The following is a 22,630-nucleotide window of genomic DNA, read 5'->3' on the forward strand; positions in this document are numbered from 1 at the left end:
TGCATAGCTCAGACGCATCCCATGCTAGAAACGTGGGAGCAAATATTTCGACGACTAATAAGAACGTGACACGTGAAAAAATGGATATTCTTTAAATAAAATATTATCCTAATTAGGGAATTATATTTGATTTAAGATAGAAATATCTTCCTAACTCAAGGAACCAATTTTCAACAAATATCTTTGATTAATTCATATCATTTTTTTGGTCAAGAATAATCCTAATTAGATAAGGATTATTCTTCAAACCCTAATCAAACAAGGAGTCTATAAATACATGGCTACATAACACACACGAGGTAATTCAAAACTCAATTTCCAAAATCCCTACAGAACTCTCTCTCCATCTCTCTTTCACACGTCACCAGCCACTCGGTTTGAAGGGGTGAGGAATCTTTTGCGAATATTCGAATAAAACAAAGGAATAATCAAAAAGATATTTAACACTATTTTGGGTGGATCTATATGCCGACTATCATATGCTATCTTACGCTTGTGCTCTTTTAAATTATGTGAGAGAGACAACAGGGTCTAGCCTAGGACAAACAAGAAGTCCGAGGTTCAAATCTCCCACCCCTTTAGTTAGACTATCCCTTATGCTACTAAAAATAAAAAGAGTTGTATGAGAGTGAAAACTAATAACATTCGCACATTGATGTAAATGTTACAAAGTGTGAAAACACGAAAGAAAAGAAAGTAAAAGATATTTTGATTCCAAATAGACTTTCGGGAGTAGTCTCTTCGGTGGTTAACTTAAAAGCTAAAAGCGTGAGGTTGAAAAATGCAGAGTTTCCAGCTTTTCTGTAAGGAAATAAAGGTGGAGAGATTCCAAACGCAGGAGATCTTCCAAGACCAGATTCTCCCTTTTCCATATCTCTATCACGAAAACATTTCAAATAAATAAAAATGAACTTTAGCGACGATTTGTGTGCGACTGAGAATGTATGTCGTCTCTTTGGCCGTCGAGAAGCCAAACATTTAATTATTTATGCGAAAATGACAGCAACTTTTTTCACTTTCGCACTCGAAAATGACACCACAGTCACCACTCTCTCTCAAAGCATATAATTTCAGCTCATCACAAACTTTATTTTTTTACTTATGTAAAAATAAATATCTCTCTCTCTCTTTCATCCTCAAGCCTCCACATGTCATCCATACAAAAAAGAAACGCGTATATCTTAATTCAGGCTTGGTATAAATAATTCGTTGATGGCAATATATAACGACTAACTGTATTTACTGGACAAGACAACCCTCGGTGAAGGATTGCTCTCCACTCAACCGAAAGCTGCTTTTCGTGTACCTACTTACTGGTCGAGTGAACTGTTTGGAAGGGGGAAGAAGGTGGCTGGGAAAGGTCTATTTGAGTGAGAAGACTGTGTTTGGTATGGGGGAAAAAAGCAGCTGAAAAGGTTAGCAAAAGCATGAGCAAAGTAGCAACAAAAACCCACATCAAATCAAACACCTACTCTATTAATCCCCTTTCTCTCTCACTCATATACATACAGAGTGGGTTGATGAATTAAGTCTGAAAGAGTTTGGGTGAGAAAGAAGCAAACTACCAAGGAACAGGAAGAGAAGAAAAGTAGAAAACCTTTGATGCTGAGGGGTCCATTCCATTCCATTCTTCTTCTTCTTCTTCCAAAAAAAAGGAAAGGAAGGAAATCTTTTCATAAATACGATTTAAACTTGATAATGATCAATGACGTGTATGTGTATGGTGGTGGTTGTTTTGTAGGGTTTCTTTTCATCCCCATCACTTTTCTACCTTTACATATTTCAAGCCAAGAGGTCCCCTTTCTTTCTCCATCCCTCCCAAAAATAATAAATGTTCTCTCTTTTTTTTTTCTTTAATAACGAATACAAAATTGACTAGATTAATGAGCGAGTCTAGTCCAGTGAAAAATATTTATCATTAATAGGATCTAGTTTAGTGAAAAATAATCTTGGTTTATATACTAGTTAGTGATCCCATATTCAAACTCATATGCATGATACCTTAGTACGTAGTGTGTGTGAGAAATTCCCTTGAGCCCCTCTTCTTATGTAATTAAACTTTCTTTTTTTGTTTTTTTCGAAAACGATAAATTTGTAAATAAGATTATTGTTTATATTAAAAAATTAATTATTCATGGTATTAATCATGGGAATAATATTATGAGGATTGATGAAAGGGACAGATACTATATACCCATTTTCACTCCCAATAATAATATTGTTAAGTTGGAACAACTCAATGAGTCAACTCATAACACCACCCACCATGCTGTACACGTCAGCGGACAGTGACGTTGACTGTCAGTTTGTGGCCCACTCACTCAAAAAATTTAACTAAGTGGACACAGCATCTTTCCCACAGTTCTCATTCTTTCACGCTTTCACTCTCCCCAAAACATGATGATCAACATGATCATCATGATCTCTATGCTCACCTGGTTTATTTTGCCTTTCTCCTGTGGGTCCCCAACCACCTTATGCGGGGCCCTCCTCCTGGTGTGGGCCACACCTTCCACCCTCAACCAACACCACCACAGTCCAAACCCTCCACAGCAGACTTCTCTCCTTTCCTTCCCCAATAAATAATTAAAACCTCTCTCCCAAACATGACACTTCACTCCCCGAGCTTACATATACTATGCCCAAAATTCAGTCCATATTTTTATCAAAATATTAAAAAGGTCCTCCTATTTTCTATAATCTTTTCTATTTGTTGGGTTCAAGAGGAATTAAAAAAAAAAGTTGTAAAATCGTAATAAATTTTGTTTTGTTTTGTTTTTAGTCAATTTGTATGCTCTGCGGCGATGCCTACGCCGGTTACTGTGGCCAGGCAATGCTTAACTCCGGAGGCAGCCCACGCGCTGGATGAGGCCGTGGCGGTGGCGCGACGCAGAGGCCACGGCCAAACGACGTCGCTGCACGCCGTGTCCGCTCTGCTTTCACTCTCGTCCTCCACGCTGCGCGAGGCCTGCGCGCGCGCCCGAAACTCCGCCTACTCGCCGCGTCTCCAATTCAAGGCTCTCGAGCTCTGCCTCAGCGTCTCACTCGACCGGGTCCCCTCTACCCAACTCGCCGACGACCCTCCCGTGTCGAACTCGCTCATGGCCGCCGTCAAACGGTCGCAAGCCAACCAGAGAAGACAGCCCGAAAATTACCATCTCTACCACCAGCTCTCGCAGCAGTCCTCCATCTCCGCCGTCAAAGTGGAGCTCCAGCAGCTGATTCTGTCCATTCTCGACGATCCGGTTGTCAGTCGGGTCTTCGCCGAAGCGGGTTTTCGGAGCTCCGAAATTAAGCTCGCTATTTTGCGCCCTTTTCCTCAGCTCCTCAGGTACTCGCGCTCCAGAGCTCACCATCCTCTGTTTCTCTGCAACCTGACCGAGTATCCGGACCAGGTTCGCCGGACCCGACCCTCCTTTCCCTTCTCGGGTTCTTTAACCGACGGGGACGAGAATTCAAGGAGAATAGGACAGGTTCTCATTAGAAACAGAGGAAGGAATCCTCTGCTTGTTGGTGTATACGCTTACGATGCGCTTCAGAGCTTCGTGGAAGCTTTGGAGAAAAGAAAAGATGGTATTTTGCCTGTGGAGCTTTCTGGGCTGAGTGTAGTTTCCACTGAAAAAGATTTCTTAAAGTTCATAACAGAGGATTGCGATAAAGGGTCTGTAAATTTGAAGTTTGGGGAGATGGGTCAGTTGGTAGAGCAGAGTTTGGGACCTGGGCTTGTTGTGAACATTGGAGACTTGAAGGCGTTTGTTGCAGACAATGCTTTAGGTGACTCAGTGAGTTACGTGGTTGCTCAATTGACCAGGTTGCTGCATCTTCATCGTGGGAAAGTATGGTTGACTGGTGCCACGGCTAGCTATGGAAGCTACCTGAAATTCATTGGTAGGTTCCCGTCCATAGAAAAAGACTGGGACTTGCAGCTTCTGCCCATCACCTCTCTCAGACCTCCCTTGTCTGAATCGTATCCCAGGTCCAGGTGAGTTGTTGCTGCCCTGTAAATCTATAGATTGTATGGACTTGTTCTGTTTTAAATTTGATGCCGTATGAGGTTGTGGAAGTTTTCTTTTGTTTGCTTCTGAATTATAAAATTATGCTATCTTTGCTTAGATGCTTCTGCATGTAGTTTTCCATATAATTTATTGCTGTGTAAAGTGAGAGTTGTACTTTCTTCTTATTGTTCTTTCGTTTTTTAAGTACAGATTTGTGAATTTGTGATATAGTTCTTTATTTGCGAAATTTAATATGTGGCTTGTACTTTCTGACATAGTTTGTAGTGATATAGCTTAATTTTTAGAGGAGTGAGGTGATTGACCAACTACCTTTGTGTTTTTTTTTTGGCTGAAATATTGGCCAAATACCTGAGTTAGATAATATCAAGGTATATATTGCAATTTGAAATAGATTTATATGAGACCATATTTCATAGTCCATCCTCTAAGCTTTTGAAAAATATTTTTAGCTCTCATAAATTCATACTCCATCCTCTATGCATATTTAAGTAATCAGAAGTGTGGAACAATTATGCATTTGTTGGAACTGTCTGTTCAGAATGTCTATTTTCCAGTTTGATTCTGACTGTATGTGCCTGTTGAATCTCACAGTTTCCTGGTCATGATATACTTACAGCTTGATGGAGTCATTTGTTCCATTTGGTGGATTCTTTTCAGCACCTTCTGACCTAAACCTCCCAATAAGTAGTTCATATCAGTGCGTGCCCCGCAATCATCCGTGCAATGAAAAATGCGGGCAAGAAGCATATGCTTCTCCGAAGGGCGGTGTTGCTGCTTCAGTGGCAGGTCAGCATCAAGCTAGCTTGCCTTCTTGGCTGCAGATGGCTCCACTTGGCACAAACAAGGGATTCGATACGAAGGTGTGTGTCACGATCAATACATCTTCAATTCAGAGGGTTGAATTGTCAATATTGTGCTTTGTTTTTCTAGATGACAACCAGTTGGTGCTCTATCATTTGTTGGGATTTTGAAATCTTTACTTCAAACTACAGGTTTTTTTTACATTATTCGTTTGAAAACTAGTTTGTATCTCTTCAGTGCAGACCAAAGATGATGGTGTGTTATTGAGTGCCAAAGTTACAGGGCTACAAGACAAATGGGGTGATACATGCCAACATCTTCATCACCCTCATCCCCTGCCTGAAGCAAACTTGTTTCCAACTATAGTGGGCTTTCAGTCTCCTGAAGACAAGAAGGACAATCAAGGCAACAACACAAACATTTCTTCAAATAAAACTGAGTGCAAGAATACAAATTCATGCATGCCCATAGATGTGCAAACAAAATCAAGCGTTCCTCCCCAAGCTACTAATGACAGTTTCTCATCTGAAGTATGGGAAAAACCTTCGAAAGAAGAAGATCTTGAGTCGGGTGGCCTCAGGTCTCCTTCCCTGTCCAATTCTAGTGTGGTTGATGGTAGCCGAACATCTGCTACATCTACCACTTCCGTGACCACAGATTTAGGGTTAGGAATATGCTCTTCTCCTGCTAGTAATACAGCCAATAAACCTCCAAATCAGAATCAAGGACTTAAACAGGACATCTCAGGTTGCTTTTCCTCTAATGTAGATTTAGTCAATGGGAATTTCTATTCTGTTCAATCATCATCCTGCTCAAGTCTTGACAACCATGGACAGCTTGATCCAAGTGATGTCAATGTGCTTTTTAGAGCTCTATTTGAGAGGGTCGGCTGGCAAATTGAAGCTATAAGTGTTATTAGCCAAAGAATAGCTCACTGCCGATCGAGAAGTGAAAATTTCGTTGGAGCAAGTCACAGAAGGGACATATGGTTCAATTTTACAGGACCTGATAGGTATGGGAAAAAGAAAACTGCTATTGCCCTTGCTGAGGTATTATATGGAGGCCAGGAACAATTCATCTGTGTGGATCTGGATTCTCAGGACGGAAAGATCCATTCAGACACGATCTTTGATTGTCAAGCAGTGAATGGTTATGATGTGAAGTTTAGAGGTAAGACGGTTGTTGATTATGTTGCCGGAGAATTGTGCAAGAAACCCTTGTCCATTGTCTTCCTAGAAAATATTGACAAGGCGGATGTGGTGACTCGAAATTGTTTGTCCCGGGCTTCATTGACTGGTAAGTTCTCAGACTCCCATGGAAGACAAGTCAGCACCAGTAATGCAATATTTGTTACAACTTCAAAATTCTCAAAGGGATGCAATATTCTCAGTTCCACAAATGGACCCTCCATCTATTCCGAGGAAAGAATCTTGCAAGCGAAAGGGCGGTCGGTGGAGATCACCATTGAATGTTCCTTTGAAGACAGCATGGCCATAAGCCAAAACTGGAGGGCATCCTCCAATACAACTAAAGAAGGCATATCCAACCAACATCTTCTGAATAAAAGGAAACTGATTGGTGTCAATGAGCCTCTAGAGCAGCATGAAGTCTCAGAGATGCCCAAACGTGCTAACAAGACATCAACTAGGTATCTGGATCTCAACCTTCCAGCTGAAGAAACTGCAGCACAAGACACAGACGATGGGAGCTCTGAAAACGACTGCCCATCTGAAAACTCCAAGCCTTGGTTGCAAGAATTCTTTGAGCAGGTGGGTGATACAGTGGTATTTAAACCGGTTGATTTTGATGCACTTGCTGAGAAAATATCGAAGGAGATCAAGAACAGTTTCCATAAGTTTGTTGACACCGAGTGTTTGCTAGAAATTGACTCAAAAGTCATGGAACAACTACTTGCAGCAGTGTATTTGACAGACAGGCATAAGGTGGTGGAAACTTGGGTGGAGCAAGTACTGAGCAGGGGATTTGCAGAAGTTCAGAAGAGATATGGCTCCAATGCAATTACTCTTCTAAAACTTAAAACTTGTGAGGGGCCTTGCTTGGAGCAGCCAGCACCAAAAACTTTCCTTCCCCCCAGCATTATACTAGAATGATTTCCAAGAAAAGTGTATTCTTGTAATTATATAAGGTAGCATGTAGCTTCTAGTAACCTTTGTTTAGCCTCTTTCAGTTTCTGTTTTCTGTGTTTTATTTATTTCTGGGCCAGTCCTTGTTTAGCCTCCTATCCCATGGTTTTAATGAGTTTTGCTTGTGCTTGTATGAAACTTCTATGTACCAATTAAGCTGTTTTGCCTTTAATGATGTGTAAAACTCCAAAACAAAGTTGGGAAGGAATTTTATGTGAATAATTGTTACTAATTTCTTCCTAGCTTTTTTTTTTAAATTTTTTTTGGGAGCAGATGCTCTATAAAATAGAAGCACCTTAAAAGAGTACAAAAGATAGCAATTTGTTCCTAGCTTTATTGTGTTCAATCAGACCATTGGTAATTTTTATCGTCTCCCAGTTTATAATACAAGCGATATTAAAAGAGGAGAAAATAGAACGCAAAACCCCAAGACCAAGCCTATTAACCAAATAGGACATGTCATAAGTTGAGGGAATCAGAGTCATAAGCCAGCCCAAGCCCAAATGAAAGCCCAGGTCTCCTCCTTATCTAATCCAATCCCTTATTTTGTTTTCAAAAATATATATCAAATCACACACATTTGGGGAAAATGCCATCTTCGAGCCCTCGCACCGTCGAAGAGATCTTCAAGGACTACAGCGCTCGTCGCTCTGCTGTCATTCGCGCCCTTACCTACGGTTCTCTCTCTCTCTCTCTGTTCTAATTACATACACAAAAATGCATGCTTTTTTATTTAGTGTGATGTTCATTGACGCTTTGCTTGTTTCTGCACTTTCAGATGTGGATGAGTTCTATTCGCTTTGCGATCCAGGTCTCTTCTTATTTCCCTTTTTTTATTTTGCTCTTCATTAGCTTTGTGTTTGGTTACCGAGAAAGTTGAATAAAAATATAGGCTTGAGTATGTCTTCGTAATTATCATGAGATTTTGTTCTGTTTTTGTGCTTAGGGATAGTAGTCGTTATAGGTTCTGGCTGAGTAGAAACGCTGAAAGGCATCAGATTTAGAATTGTTGTTTCATTTCTCTTTCTACATTTTCTAGGAAACCTAACAGAGCATATTATTGTTCAATTTCCCCTCATAGCTTCTACTAATCGTATTCCATTGATGCCTTTAGTTTAATTTCAATCAAAAATTTATTGCTTGTTTTGCTTCCATTTGGAATGGGATGCTTTACGTACAAGCTGTGTGTACTTTAATATCTTTCAGAGAAGGAGAATTTGTGCCTGTACGGACACCCAGATGAGTCGTGGGAGGTGACTCTGCCGGCAGAGGAAGTACCCCCGGAGCTTCCTGAGCCTGCACTGGGCATCAATTTTGCAAGAGATGGGATGAACCGTAAGGATTGGCTGTCATTGATTGCAGTACATAGTGATTCTTGGTTGCTCTCTGTGGCTTTCTACTTTGGTGCTCGCCTGAATCGAAATGAGAGGTTTGTTGTTCTTGTCCTGAGTTTACAGCTGATATTTTCATGAATTCAAATGTTATTTTTTATGTTGTTTTCCTGTTCTACTTGTGGAAGTAATGTTATTTTTCATGTTGTTTTCCTGTTCTCATTCACTCAGCAAAGATCTGTCTTCCAGGCATTCATGATATTTCATGAGCTCTTATTGCTTGTTTTCATGAAAGATTAGGGGCCGTTTGGCATCCGAAAACATTTTTTCATTTCTGAATACACTGGATCGTTTTCTCTGCCAGAAAACATGTTTGGCACAACATTTTCAAAAACAAATTTGGGAAAAAAATCTTTAAAAAACAGCGCATTTTTAGAAAACACTAAAACATCTTTTTTTTCAGTATTCTAATTGTTGATTTCAGAATTGGGGATGATATTGTATGCAAATATCTTTTCTGTGTATGTCAAATCAACCACCATCTGATGCACAAAGGCCTCAATTTGGAAACTTCGCCTCTTCTTTTGAGCAGTCATTTTCATGAATTTCATTTCAGCAAGCTCTAAATCCTCAATGCTCTGGTTCCCAATTTGAATCAAGCCTGAAAGTAACTTTAGAAAATCTCATCTCCAAATCCTAAAACTTGATTGAGATTAACAGTTTTTGGTTTGTCGAGAAAACCCTAGCTTTTGACCCGAATTGAAAAGATCGATGAGCAGAGGAATGAGAAGGGTATTCTTGCTTCTCTTTTTGAATCTGATAAAGAAAAAGAAAAAGAATTCCCCCTGTGGTCATGGCCTATTGTATTTCTGTTTTCCTTTTGGGTGCCTTAATGAATTATGATTTCTGACCCAAAAAAGAGGTAATACAGTATTAGCCCACACAATGTGTCAGTCATATAAACAAAATGTGAGGCCTGTGAAGCGTAATATACTAGCCCAAACATGTTTATTGCTTTGTTATATAATTTGGTTTGATGTACTTAACATCTTTAAAATGATAGTTTAATAAAATACTTTGGACTTGTTTTCAGTGCCTAATTCCTTGGAAATCATTTTTAAGTGAACAGGTTCCTGATATTTCGTTTGACATAAATGAATCCTCACTGTGTATTATGAGAATAATGACAAGAAAAAATAGTCTTTGTTGCTGCAAGATTGTTGTTAATACTTGTTATACCTGGACAATACAATGAACTGTAATTAATTGAAGCTGCTGATTTATATGTGCAGACATCCAATTCAGAAATGTCATTTTCACTTCCCTTCTATAGTATTTCCTTGCCCATCCTCTAGCTTCCTGATTCAATAGACGTTGTTGATTGAGGAACTTAGTGTTAATTGTATAATGTGGTGTGTTGTCCCACCATTTCATTTTAGTGCAAATCATCTTCTGTACCTGGTCATCATGTTGAAATTGTCACTAAACTAAAAGGTGCATTGCTGGGCCATCCATCTTGGTAACCCCAAACAAAGAAGGTTGCAAGTATGCATAAATAACCATTTTAAAAAAATCAACAGGAAGCGTCTATTTAGCTTGACAAATGATCTGCCTACAATCTTTGAAGTCGTAACTGGAAGGAAGCCCGTAAAAGACAAACCCAGTGCAGATAGTGGAAGTAAATCCAGGAACAGTGCAAAGGTGAAAATTTCTCCCCCTCTCTCTCTGTGTAAATAATTGCCTGCCAACTGAGCTTTGGATGGTCTTTCCCTTTGTGCAAATTTTGGGCTTATGACCAATCTCTGTGTCTTTGCAGAGATCAATTGATGGACAAATAAAGAGCAATAATAAGTTACTCGATGGGAGTTATGTGGAGGATGAAGATGAGCATAGCGAAACCCTATGTGGAAGCTGTGGGGGAAATTATAGTGCTAATGAGTTTTGGATTGGCTGCGACATCTGCGAGAGGTGGTACCATGGGAAGTGTGTGAAGATAACACCAGCCAAGGCAGAATATATTCAGCAGTACAAATGTCCTTCTTGCAGCACAAAGAAGGGCAAGTAGTAGTGACTAATGAAGAGCTCAACGTCCAGGGATTTTACCCCATTGTAATGGTCAATTGTACGGTCGGTAGATACTCTCTGACCACGGTTTTTCTTGTTTTATTCCCACTCTCCGGCCATGCTGCCATCGTTAAAACCTAGTTTTATCTCCCCTCTTGCGTTATATGTACCTCTGTATCCTCGTAATGTATAGATCTCGTTTAATTTGTGTTATTTATGAAATGCTCCTGAGTTTTAGTTACTAAATGATGTGGTTTATGATTTGACAGTACAACTTCTGAGTGTAGCATGAAGCTTATGCATCCTTGTGTGAATAATTTTATTTTGAAGAATTTTTCAGTGTGACCGTTACATCACTCTATCTACGAGTAATGTATTGTATTTATAAAATAATAAAATATCAATTACGTCGTCCACTAATATTATAGATCCACTTGTGCAATTTGTAGATAGAGTTGAGTTGACGACAAGTCTTCACGTGCTTTGTGGAAACGTTGTGATGGCACATTGATTGTCGTTTTTCTTACTTTCTTCAGTCCAAAAGCAAAAATAAAATAAAATCAGGTGACATTTACATCAGCAATTTAACAAAGTATGTATCAATCAACTGTATTATTGATGGTGCTGCTACAATGACGACCTTTAGATCTTATTCTTATTTAACAAGCCCGAATTAAAAACGTGCTGGTATTGGGTACACGTGCTTCTTTGACTTTTACTTCCGAGGCATGCTGACATGATTAAACCTGTCCCCAAACAGATGGCATGGCCCAGCTTAATAGTTAATTAAATACTTAATAATTCCATCATTAAAAGTTAAAACTTCTCCTCCTTTGCCCACTACTTGGTTGGTGCCTTTATTCCTTTTAATATATGTCACCTCCACTTGCAATGCAATCTTTAGCTTACATGCATGAACCTCCTCAGTCCTGCCTGCTCACTTTTTGCAATTTGCAGATACAATTCAAAGCATGAATTTTGAATGGACTTTAGAGGTAGATGGTTTAATGTTTCACCCATAAGCAAACAGATATATAATCCTTGAATTATGGGTTGGAGCATGGAGTTATCTGACTCATTCAAAGTTGCAATTCCTTGTCTAAAGCTCATATAGATATAGGTGATCTCATATTCGAACACTCATGACACTTTGACAATGTGTATGAAAGCTACATTTCCTCAATATCACTTGTATTAAAAAAATAAATTTAACTCATATAAACACGGATGATTAGAGTTAGAAGTTTCAAACCCACAACCTCTTAAAATCAGAGCTTAAATACCACGTATGTTAGTCACTAGGCCCCCAAACACTCAAACTTGGAGGGAATATCAAACTAGACATACCTCACCTCTTGCCCTTTCCATCACCTCTTATACTCAATTATAAGGTTACAGCCAAATTGTCATCATCAAAGAAGACCTTTGCCAAATTTGTTTTCATCCTTCCATGGTGTGGATGCATTCTCATAGGTATATATAACCTGATAGTGACTGATGCATATTCATAGCCCTTTTGGATATAATTACAACTACTGCTAGCTAATCACCACACCAGTCGATATAATCAGAACATATATTATACATACGTGGCTTGCAGGGAAATGAAGCACTTTGTTCTTCTCGATTGTCAAATTGGAATTGGTTTGAGGATAAAAATCAACAAGTTCAAACTACTACGTGCCACCATATAAATCAGTAATCACAAAACTAACGTGTAAACTATGGTGCTTAAGATCAATCATTTTCTTCAAAGATCAATTCTACCTTCATTAATATTTTGGGTTGAGAAATTATGAGACGTTGACCACAAAGGTAAAGAGACTAGAAGGAGAATACCACCATGGCATTATTCCAAGTCAATCATTTATTGTCATGTATTTTAACTTTTCGCATGACAACGTGATAGGCTTGGAATATTACCATGATAACATTTCTGTGTATGTAAATTCTTCTGGACTAGAAGGCATCTCAAAATTGATCACACATGACATGACACAATTGTAGGTTGTTATATATAATTATTTATTAATTAAGAAATCAAACAAAACTTAATAAGAATTAAGAATTAAGAAGAAAAAAAGTCTTGGATTTTGATGACAGATAATGAAGAGGGGCCCACAGGATTGCCTCACATCACACATCACAATGAAGAGAAATACATACATTGAGACTGAAATGAATAATTTATATTATACAGAAAAACCATTCAAAGTTTGCAAGTTTTGATCCAACAAAACTGCCCAAGATGATGTCGACCACAACATATATTCTACCAACGATATAAAATCAAAATAAGTAAAAGAATCTGGATTAAGTCCATTACGAGACAAAATCAAAATTATTAGATATTTGAATATATATATATATATATCTCTCTCTCTGAGAAAAAGCCATCTGTCATCAATACACGCACATGTGCTAAATTGTTATTAATTAAGTATTATTAGAATCGAGAAGAACCTTAACAGTTGACACTTGACTTTTTATACATGATTGAAGAATAGAAAAACAAAGCACGGCTTTAGGCTTTAAATAAAAGAGTATATATAGAGATTAATTAACATAAATTAAACATGGGATTAATAAAAATATTTGTACACTAATTCCACTATAAAAAAAAATCGTACACTAATTCCACTAAACAATTCGTACGCTAATTAATCAAAGGTGAATCATGAAACAAGTCCCTGTAATAATTAATTAATCAAAGGTGAATCATGAAACCAGTCCTTGTAATAATTAATGTAAATTGAGTCAAATTCCAATCATCCGATGCGGATGGCATTATAATTTGCCCACCAATCTAATCTATTAAACTTGTAAAATATTCTATCCAATGCAGGTATTAGGCACATTTTTTATCAAAAGAGGTATTAGAATTGCGGCCAAATTCTTCTCTTCCCTCCAAGTGCATTCGGATTCAATTCAGGTAAGAGACAATCTTAAGACTTTAAATAACGTCATTGAACGTTTGTACACTTCTTATTCTTATGATCTAATTAATGCCTGTTAATTTATGGTCTAAACCAATTAAAATTAAAATCAACCATAGAGTTAATATGATATTATGGTGTTTACCCAATCTTTACGATAAGAAGCAATGACCAACATGTTTGATGTTTTATACTTTTATATTTGCACCACAACGCTAGGCTTGACTTCTGAATATAAAAAAACTGTATATAAAAAAATGCCATTAATATATTGTAATATTTAACCAACGGTCCAAACATGACCAAAGTATTTTATTGTCACCACAATCAATGGAACAAATTAAGTGGGACAAAGCTTTGTCATTAGATACAATTCGAATCTTTGTAGCCCCCCTCCATAAACATCAATAATTTTTCACTATAGTTTTGTGATCCTTTTGTGATTACAAGATGTACAATTAACTCTCAATAAAAAGGGATCGTTACATATATATACATATATATATATATATATATATTTATATGTGCTCAGCTGCTCATGTGATTTACAGTAGGGAAGAAAATTTATAATTAATATGGTGAGGACTATTTTCGTGGAGACTTTAAAGAGTCGACTTGGGATTTGCCTCTAGGGCCATTCAATCTCATGTAAAGCCTGTACTCGTTGAATGTCATGGGAGTGTAGAGCGCAGGTCTTTCTGGGGTGACAAGCTCCTTTGCCGGCTCTATGGCTATGTCGCTCTTCGGATTGTAGAAGAAGGCCAGTGAGAGTCTCTCCTTTGCTGGGTTTACGATCACTCTGTGCTCTACGCTCTTGTATGTTGCGTTACTTAGAACCTAATCATTCAAACAAAACACAGATTAATTAGGTTTACATAAAAAATAATTCGATAATTCTCAAGATAAACATGTTATATTATCAACATGTCAATCGTAACGACCGATTACATATAAAAAAATCGTGTTGTGGTCCACTTTTAACAATATTATACCAAACACTGAATCCGGAGTTTCTATGATTGTTGTGAGTTGATGGGTAACGACTAATGCAATCAATTAGCAGAAAAATGACGAAAATAGATGAGTGTAAAAGTTTTGTAAGCACGTGTAGCTGTCTCCATAGCAAGGAAGTTAGAACTTATGAGTGTTTATCCAGTTTTCTGTTTGAAATTTCACATTGTGATATATTTAATATAATATAATTAAGAATAATATTTAGTTGAAGGGGTCCTAATGATGTTCATGTTCGAGCAGCAACTTGAGATTTATAAAATGAAAACTTGAGAGTTTTATATATTACTTGGCGTGAAACACTGTCGCTCCAAAGTGCCAAATTAAATTAATGTAATTAAAGAATTAAAATGAAGATTAAAAAAATAGTAATTTTATACCTCCATATATTGAAGAGTTGGGTTTACTTTGACCTAGTCATCAGTTGATATACCTCCCTATATGCATATGCGGACGTCTATTTTAGTACTATTCCTCTTTGTTTTTTTCTCTGCTTTTCAGTGGCGTTCGTTCGTTCGTGCAGTAATAACTTTAAATTCCATATTTAAGTTTGAATAGTAGGATAGTGTATGTCGCCTAGGTTGCAAACAAACATTTACATGTAAAACAGCTTGTTCATGCACCCCTACTGTTTGCGACATGAATTAATGATGTACGTTTTAGTTTTGATTCGTTGGGTTAGGAGGAGGAGCCCATCAAAACCTGACCCCTCCATGTGCCAATGGTTCATGCATATTGGTACCCCAAACATTTTTATTTATTTATTATTGTATTTGCATTAAGGATAATCTAGATGACAAATAAACAGATATAAATACTTTATATGAACTAGTCTCCCTGTATGTGCTTTCGCGTCTGCAAGATGCTTTTTTAAAATTAAAAAATTTAAATTTATTTTAGAATTAAAAAAAGATAATGGGTAATTGTGTTCCATAAAAATATGATTCATTATCTGATTTTTTTTTTTAAAAAAAATTTAATATGAAAAGTTGTGAATTTATTATATTATCCTCATTTGATTAATAATTTTAATTTTTAATGTTTGCATTAACCAATGATATTTTTTGGAATTTTGAATATTTCACCATTCTCTGCTTTTTACTTTATATATATAGATAAATAAAATTAAGAAAAAAAAAATCACCTGAATTTGATCACCAATATTGACAATAAAAGCGTGTGGAGCTGGCTTGACAGTGATCCAAGTGTCATCTTTTCGGACCTGTAAACCTGCGACATGTTGATCTGGGAGAAGTACGGTCATGCCTCCAGGATCTGAGTGGGATGATAGGCCCAGCGTCAGGTCAGGCTGAGGGCACTTTGGATAAAAATTCACCCTTAAGCATGCCCCAATATCCTCACCACCAAACCCCTTTTGGAGAAAGTCTTCTTCTAATCCAAGGTTGAGTGATAAAATCTTCATTATCCTCCCACAAAGCTTCACTGCTTCCTTCCCATACTCATCTATTACTTCCCTGAAAAAAACATACACAACTCAATCATCACACAACACAAAGAAGCTAAAAATACGAGGGAATAATACATCTTACTTACTATATATGCTCTTTTTCCAAGCATACAATAGATGATTTGAATTTAATGGCATGTGCCTACAAATTTAATTACCATGTAGGATCTGTGAGACAAAACTCAAGAAAAGTATAAAGCAAGTTGGAATGGTTAATGAGGAATAGTAAGCAAGAGATTAAGACAAGCTTAGAGAGCCCACTTAATTAAAGTTAGATTCATGAACATAACAATACTGACAAACTATTAGTCTAGTAGTATTTCTGTTTTCAGTTCGTGTCTAGTGGTATTTTTGTTTTTGGCTCGAGTCTAGTGGTACTTTACTTTCTAATATTGGAAGATGTCTATTTTGACTTCGAAACGTACCTGGCATAGCCGGGGAGGGCCGGCCACTTGTCGTAGTCCTTCAAGCACAATGGAAGATAGTGAAGGAAATAATAGTCACTCCAGTCAAGAATGGCACCTTTCTCAACCCCAAGCCTGCTGCCGTACCCTTCATAGGTCTTGGGTGAGTTAGCGTAGGCTTGCTTCAGCTCCATCGGCAAATGGAAGAATTGGCGCCAAACCTCCTGGGTCCGGTCCATCAAACCGGGGCTAACGCCATGGTTCACGACTTGGAAGAACCCCCAGTCCCGGCAGGCCTCAGAAATTTGGCCAAGTGTGGTGGCTCGCAGATGATCGTCGTCCAAGCCTTGGAAGTCAATGATTGGGATGTTGGTATGGGTGGCTTGATCAGAATTGGAGAAGATTGGGGTTGGTCTTTGCGTTGGGGGCTTGATGTATCGGTCTGGAAACACACCGGTCTCGGACAAGGACTGGACCCGGACTATTGGCTCTGGCCAATCCGACGGGCAGTTCATGGTGTTTTTGTAGTTTCGGCTTCCAAGGTTTGATATGTATATATCAATTGGAAAACAAGACGGCTGTGATTGTCAAAAGTTTTGAGAGAGATGATGAGAGAGGGGGAGGGATGGGATTGTGAGGGCGTGGATGAGAGTGTGAGAATGGTAGTTAAAGGTGGAGAGATGTAGTGGGGAGTGAAATGGACATGAAAGAGAAACGTGAAATATATGAGGTTTTTATAACCAAGTTTCAATAGAGATAGAATAGTACTTTATGGGTGTGAACGGGAGAAGAGGAACACCCTGCAACTTGTTGTATACACCCCTTCTCTCTGTCTCTCTCTTCACATGGTTGATCACGTGAAGAGAGATACAAAAGAACTGATACGGCAAATTATTCTCGTATACGAAGTTTCAACTGTTGCTAGAAGGAACAAAATTTGGCAAATTATTCTCGTATGTCAAGTACATATGATAGTTGGTACTTAATTTGTCAATAGTCAAATTTAATTAGCCTATCCAATTCACCCGCAATTGTAGCATGTGTATTATTTAGTGTGGAATTCAATACATTGCATCAACATCAACACGTGTCGTCATATACTGAATAATAAGATATATAAACTCGATAATCTTTCTACATAGAATTTAAAATATGTATTATAATTTGATTGAAATTCAATAGACTGTATCATGATGTTGTCATGTGTAGAATAATAAGATACATAAACCCGATAATCTTTCCACATAGTGTGATGTTTACCAATACCATATAAAGATGTGATCCCTTGAGTATATGGTATTGATATTTTTGGAGTCTACGTGTTCGATGAGGTTGACATGCCGACATATAAGAAATAAATCCTCATAGAGGCTTGTGGAAGAAGTGCTTCTGGAAATAGGGCTTTCAAAACTCATGGGATAATTTTATTGGGTTCATTGCAGTTCATGAGAGGGATTGGTCCCGGCCATTTCGGCGCCGTGAGCGACTTGATTTATACACCCCACCCCTACATCGCTCGTCCTTTATTATTTTTATTTATTTTATCAGCTTGTCCTGTATAATCGATGATGAGGATGACACGGACTTCCCATTTGAACTTTTAGCTACTTTTCTCTACAATTTGTTTCCTTCTCACGGGATCACATGCACCATGCTTCATACATGCTTCAATTTTTCTTTTTCTCTTTTTCTTCGTGAAAAATGAGAAGAGACGATGTGCCCGCATATGTGCGGTTTTATTAAAATTCATATAACGTATGCTATGATGTCATACGTCTCACGCAATTATTTTAAAGTTCCGCACATTTATGGGCATTTTCACTCTCCTTTTTTGGGATTTTTTTATAAATACATGTTTTTTTTTAAATATATTTCTTTTAATAAAAGCAATAGAAATTTATTAGATTTTCCGGGAAAAAGAGTACAAATAATAAATATTATAGAGGGAGCCATCCCATTAGTAATACGGCGAACAAGAATATTTTCCAGTGACTTGAGCCGAAAATTAGATATATACAGTTTAAAAGCCAAAATTAATGGTGGTACTTGTAAATTAACGTGGGCTGTTCCTCTTTTGTATCCTAGTTTTGATTCTGATTGATGATTAATGCAATATATATTTGGAAAGTAAGCACCTCATTCACATGGGCCGGCTTATAGCATTTAGGGACACATGCAAATGATAGCCTAATTAGGGTGATTTTCTCAATCTAATAGTCACCTCCACTGCTTCAAATCAACAGTAACAAAATAACAAGAGAATTTTTCCATTTGCCAGTCCAGGTTCTTTTGTTCAATCATTAGGGAAGTATGAATTTTCAAATTAAAAATTGATCTTAGAAAAAAAAAACTTGACATTAGGGCCACAAGATTCTTCAGTTGACCCTATGCATTTTGGATATAGAGAAATCGAGACTGGTAAATCCTCAAAATCTTATTCATGACACATAGCCTTATCAATTTTGTATGTTTTTATTTTGGCCTGATTAATAATTTTTGTATGTTACACATCTATCAGTTCTAATGTCTTGGACTATAGGGATCCAAGAGATTTGTGGTCACTCATCGTTGAATGTAAATTCAATGGTTTACTTACTCTTGCACTTATTTTAAGAAACTTTTTTGAACCATTGAATTAATATTCAACGGTGACCACAATCTCTGAACTCCTGGACTGGTCCAAGAGATCGAGACTGACACATATATATATATAAAGCAAAAGATGAGAATGATGAAACATTCAAAATATCATAAAATGCCCTTGGTTAATGCAAACATTAAGAATTGAAATTATTAATTAAATGAGGATAATACAGTAAATTCACACTTTTTCATATATTTTTTAAAAATATATAAAAAAAATCAGATAATGGATCCTATTTTTATGGAACACAACTATCCATTATATATTTTAATTCTAAAATAAATTAATTTTTTTAAAACCTCTTGCAGCGCATGCAGAGAGGCTAGTATGTTCTAACATATTAAATATGTATATGAATATATTATTAGTCATACGCGTTATGTTATGTTCATACTCAACACATGTGCAATTACAACTTCGTGAAATAAAATAATATATCAGAACTATATTACTAATTTTAAAGTTTATATTTTATGTGAAGTTGAAAATCAGATCACGATCAGGTTGGTTGGTGGTGCCCTTACCTATCTTCATTTTGTTTTCGCTTATCGCTTGAATCCTGACTATAATCTTACGTTATTAACTTATGAAGATGTTTTCTTCTTTTTTCCTCTAAGTTTTTTTTTTTTTTTGGTCGAAATCATATCTCATTTCATTAAAATGTCAAATAGGCTGGTGTACAAAGCACAAACCAATGGCACAATAGAACCGTAACACAATCAGGAAAGAACATTAAACTCAAACCAAGTATAGAACAAAGTTCGCGTACCCAGCACAATAACAAAAGATAACTCAAAATAAAGCAACACACATAGTCCAGTGGCCCGCCCCAAATACAATTAGAGCCCAAAAATAAACATATAGCCCAGTTCACACCTAAAGCTAGAATTTTGGCAAACCCTAGCCTAAGCACACAAAAGCCGCCGTCTTTGACAAGAGGATAGGGAGCGCACCACCTCGGCAAAAAGTGAAAGAAGATATCAACACCACACAAAACAGCATAGAGAACGTACGTTTCTGTCTCATATCAAGCCTTTTTTTTTCCTTCAAAGATTAGGTTGTCATATTCAATATGAGGCTCTACATCTCCAACTCTTTCCGATGGCTATATGTACAAAAGGTAATTTGAGGAATACATAAAAAAGAAAGAAAATAAGAAATTAAAGGCTCTTTTGATAACCATTTCAATTTTAGTTTTTAGTTTTTAGTTTTCATTTTTTTGTGCTAGAGTATAAAGGAAAAAGAGGGAGAGTGGAGATGAGATTGAAAGGGAAGATGAGATGGATGAGTAACAAAAGTGAAAACACAAATTAAAAACTAAAATATATTTGAAATTGTTTCCCCTCTCGTCCTTTCTCTCAATCTCATCCTCACTCCCATTTTCACTCTCATTTTCCTTTATACTTAGCACAAAAAATGAAACGGTATCAAACGGACCCTAAAAGAGAAACCAAAGAAAACTAATCAGCCCCCAAACTACGGGGAATTATGTAATTCAGTATATATATGTAGCATAACTGTTTATCAAAACAAATTAAAATTCCAAATAAATATTCAGTATGGTAGTGATGATTATTATAAAGAATTTAGACATGTGAGTGACAAATGAGAAATTCTTTGTGCATAATGAAAGGGCAAAAGCCATACATGCAGCGAAAGCGAACTGTTTTCATAAGTTAATGCAAATATACGCAAAGCCATACATAATTCTCACATTATTTGTTAGCAAGTATACAAAACGTGCATGGAGATCATCATATCACATGGAGTTCAGGTCTTTGTGTCGCGAAGTTTAATTAGGTGCGTGCTGGAAATCTGTATTATATATATAGCAGCAGAAAATGAATTAAATCTGTTTAGGTGAATTTCTCATTCATTCAATAATTTATGGGGTAATTTAAGATTCTTACTTTGCTGCGGTACGGTGGATTGATTCTGATTGTTGTTCAAACTATTTAAAAGTAAATTAAATTTCTTGGTTGGGAAAACTCTCTGTCAATGTGGTATAAATTTCAATTCTCTGTATGGTGGTACATGTGCATGCATGCATGGTAATTGGCATGAACATGCATGGACGTGTGGTTACTTGCATGCATCGTCGTCGAGTGGAGGAGATGACAAGTGGATGGACAGGGAACCTCCCTCTGACCCTACCTGACGCCTGCATGCATGGTCCATGACTCCATCCTCCATCCTCCATCATCCATGGATGATCAGCTAAGCAAGCTAGGGTAGACTATCATCAATCCCAATCATTATCCCATAGAACACGTGTTGCTCTGGCAATGTTCATGCCACACCTTATAATTAAACTAATTAGTTATGTAGTGTCGATTATTTGACTGTTAACTAATAATTTGCCCTTACCAAACAAATTTTATTTTTGGAAGCCGTCATTGCTTAGGTCAGTGTTATGCCTTACATTGTACACTTGGTACGTCTGCCCACTCTTTTGTTTTTGTTCTTCCTTTTTTTGGCTAAAGACCCTATACCCACTTTCCCTTCATAGACAAACATATCATTTCGTTAAAGAACCACTAATCCTTCTAAGAGTTTAAAATGGTATAGGATGAGCCAATAATTCATATCACGCTTACACTTTCTCGTGCAGATCAACGTGGAAATTAAGGCAAACCAGTATGGGGAGGAGAGAGATAATTTAAAATTTTCTTGTCAAGTCTAGTTTAGTCTTTATCACAGTGTGAAATGGAGAATAGTTGTCTGGTGGTGCTCTTGAACTCCATGATAGAGACTAAAAGCTACTTCGCTCTGTGCCTAACAACAACAAATTAAGATAGCCAAGCTGTTTGGCATTGTTTGAACACTCAGAATAGCAGGACCTCTCTCTCTCTCTCTCTCTCTCTCTCTCTCCAAAAACGTGGATTAGTAGTTTGGTAGTCAGTTCGCTTTCATGAAAGGATAATGCTAAGGTTACCATTTTTATAGGGGTGGGCATCAATTCGGCCGAACTGATGAAACTGGCTGAATCAAACCGTGATTACCGTTTTAATTTGGTTTTGATCAAGAAAAAATCAAATGGTTTGAAAACCAAACTAGACCGTATATAATTTGGTTTGGTTTGATTTTGAACTTTTATAAATCGGCCTAAATCAAACCGAAACCGTTTATATGTATATTTATTATTTATATTATATTTTATATGTGTAATACTATAATTACATAATAACTATATATGAATATTTGAATTGAGCTATACTAATTGAAAATTTGAAGTTTTATGGCATGTTGAGCTTTATGATTGTTTCATACTCTAGAAAAAGATTTAAGTATGAAGTAATTTATGAATTTGTTGGTTGTAATTGGGCTAACAATATTGAAAAAATGCATAAGAAAAAAGAATTGGGCTTAGGCCCAAATCAGCCAAACCAAATTAAACCAAACCCTCTTAAATTGGTTTAGTTTGGTTTTCTTTATGACTTTTGTCAAAACCTAACCAAACCAAGTCGTTATATTGTAATTGGTTCGGCCGTGATTTTGAAGTGAAACTGATCTAATCTAGAGCCGTGTCCACCTCTACATTTTTATACCACATTGTTTACCACCTCTCTAATAGAGGTAGAGTCTACCAATACGATGAAAGGTAGTACATAATGTGGTACAAAAATGTGGTACAAAAATGTGGTAAACTTAGTATTTTCCTTCTTGAAATAACCAAGACCAAGTTATTAGATATATTCCACTTGGCCCAATTAAGCCCTCAGTTACATGTGGGCCTTTTAATCAATCAACTCAGCTAAATAAATTTGAATGAAAATCCCTAATGAAGCCCAATATAAAGCTGATTGATTAA

General features: G+C 37.0%; 3 protein-coding genes across 3 annotated transcripts; 2 read left to right on the forward strand and 1 right to left on the reverse strand.

The window, feature by feature from the left end:
• Positions 1 to 2,540: 2,540 nt before the first annotated feature.
• LOC103332788 (protein SMAX1-LIKE 8-like) lies at positions 2,541 to 7,133 on the forward strand. The gene is made up of 4 exons (XM_089053151.1): positions 2,541 to 2,681; positions 2,783 to 3,982; positions 4,633 to 4,876; positions 5,060 to 7,133. Exons 2-4 carry the CDS (start codon positions 2,805 to 2,807, stop codon positions 6,926 to 6,928), a joined length of 3,291 nt encoding a protein of 1,096 aa, XP_088909277.1. The 5' UTR covers positions 2,541 to 2,681; positions 2,783 to 2,804; the 3' UTR covers positions 6,929 to 7,133.
• A 358-nt stretch (positions 7,134 to 7,491) lies between these two features.
• On the forward strand, positions 7,492 to 10,602 carry AL1 (alfin-like 1). Its single transcript, XM_008235542.2, has 5 exons — positions 7,492 to 7,638; positions 7,740 to 7,772; positions 8,168 to 8,390; positions 9,873 to 9,993; positions 10,109 to 10,602. The coding sequence occupies exons 1-5, from the start codon at positions 7,551 to 7,553 to the stop codon at positions 10,355 to 10,357; spliced, it is 714 nt and encodes a 237-aa protein (XP_008233764.1). The 5' UTR covers positions 7,492 to 7,550; the 3' UTR covers positions 10,358 to 10,602.
• Positions 10,603 to 13,571: 2,969 nt separating this feature from the next.
• LOC103332791 (jasmonate-induced oxygenase 2) lies at positions 13,572 to 16,886 on the reverse strand. The gene is made up of 3 exons (XM_008235543.2): positions 16,197 to 16,886; positions 15,448 to 15,778; positions 13,572 to 14,129 (listed from the first exon to the last, which is right to left on the reverse strand). The coding sequence occupies exons 1-3, from the start codon at positions 16,688 to 16,690 to the stop codon at positions 13,878 to 13,880; spliced, it is 1,077 nt and encodes a 358-aa protein (XP_008233765.2). The 5' UTR covers positions 16,691 to 16,886; the 3' UTR covers positions 13,572 to 13,877.
• Positions 16,887 to 22,630: the final 5,744 nt, after the last annotated feature.

Source organism: Prunus mume, linkage group LG5, assembly GCF_029339155.1.
Source record: "Prunus mume cultivar Tortuosa linkage group LG5, ASM2933915v1, whole genome shotgun sequence".
Classification (NCBI taxonomy): Eukaryota; Viridiplantae; Streptophyta; class Magnoliopsida; order Rosales; family Rosaceae; genus Prunus; species Prunus mume.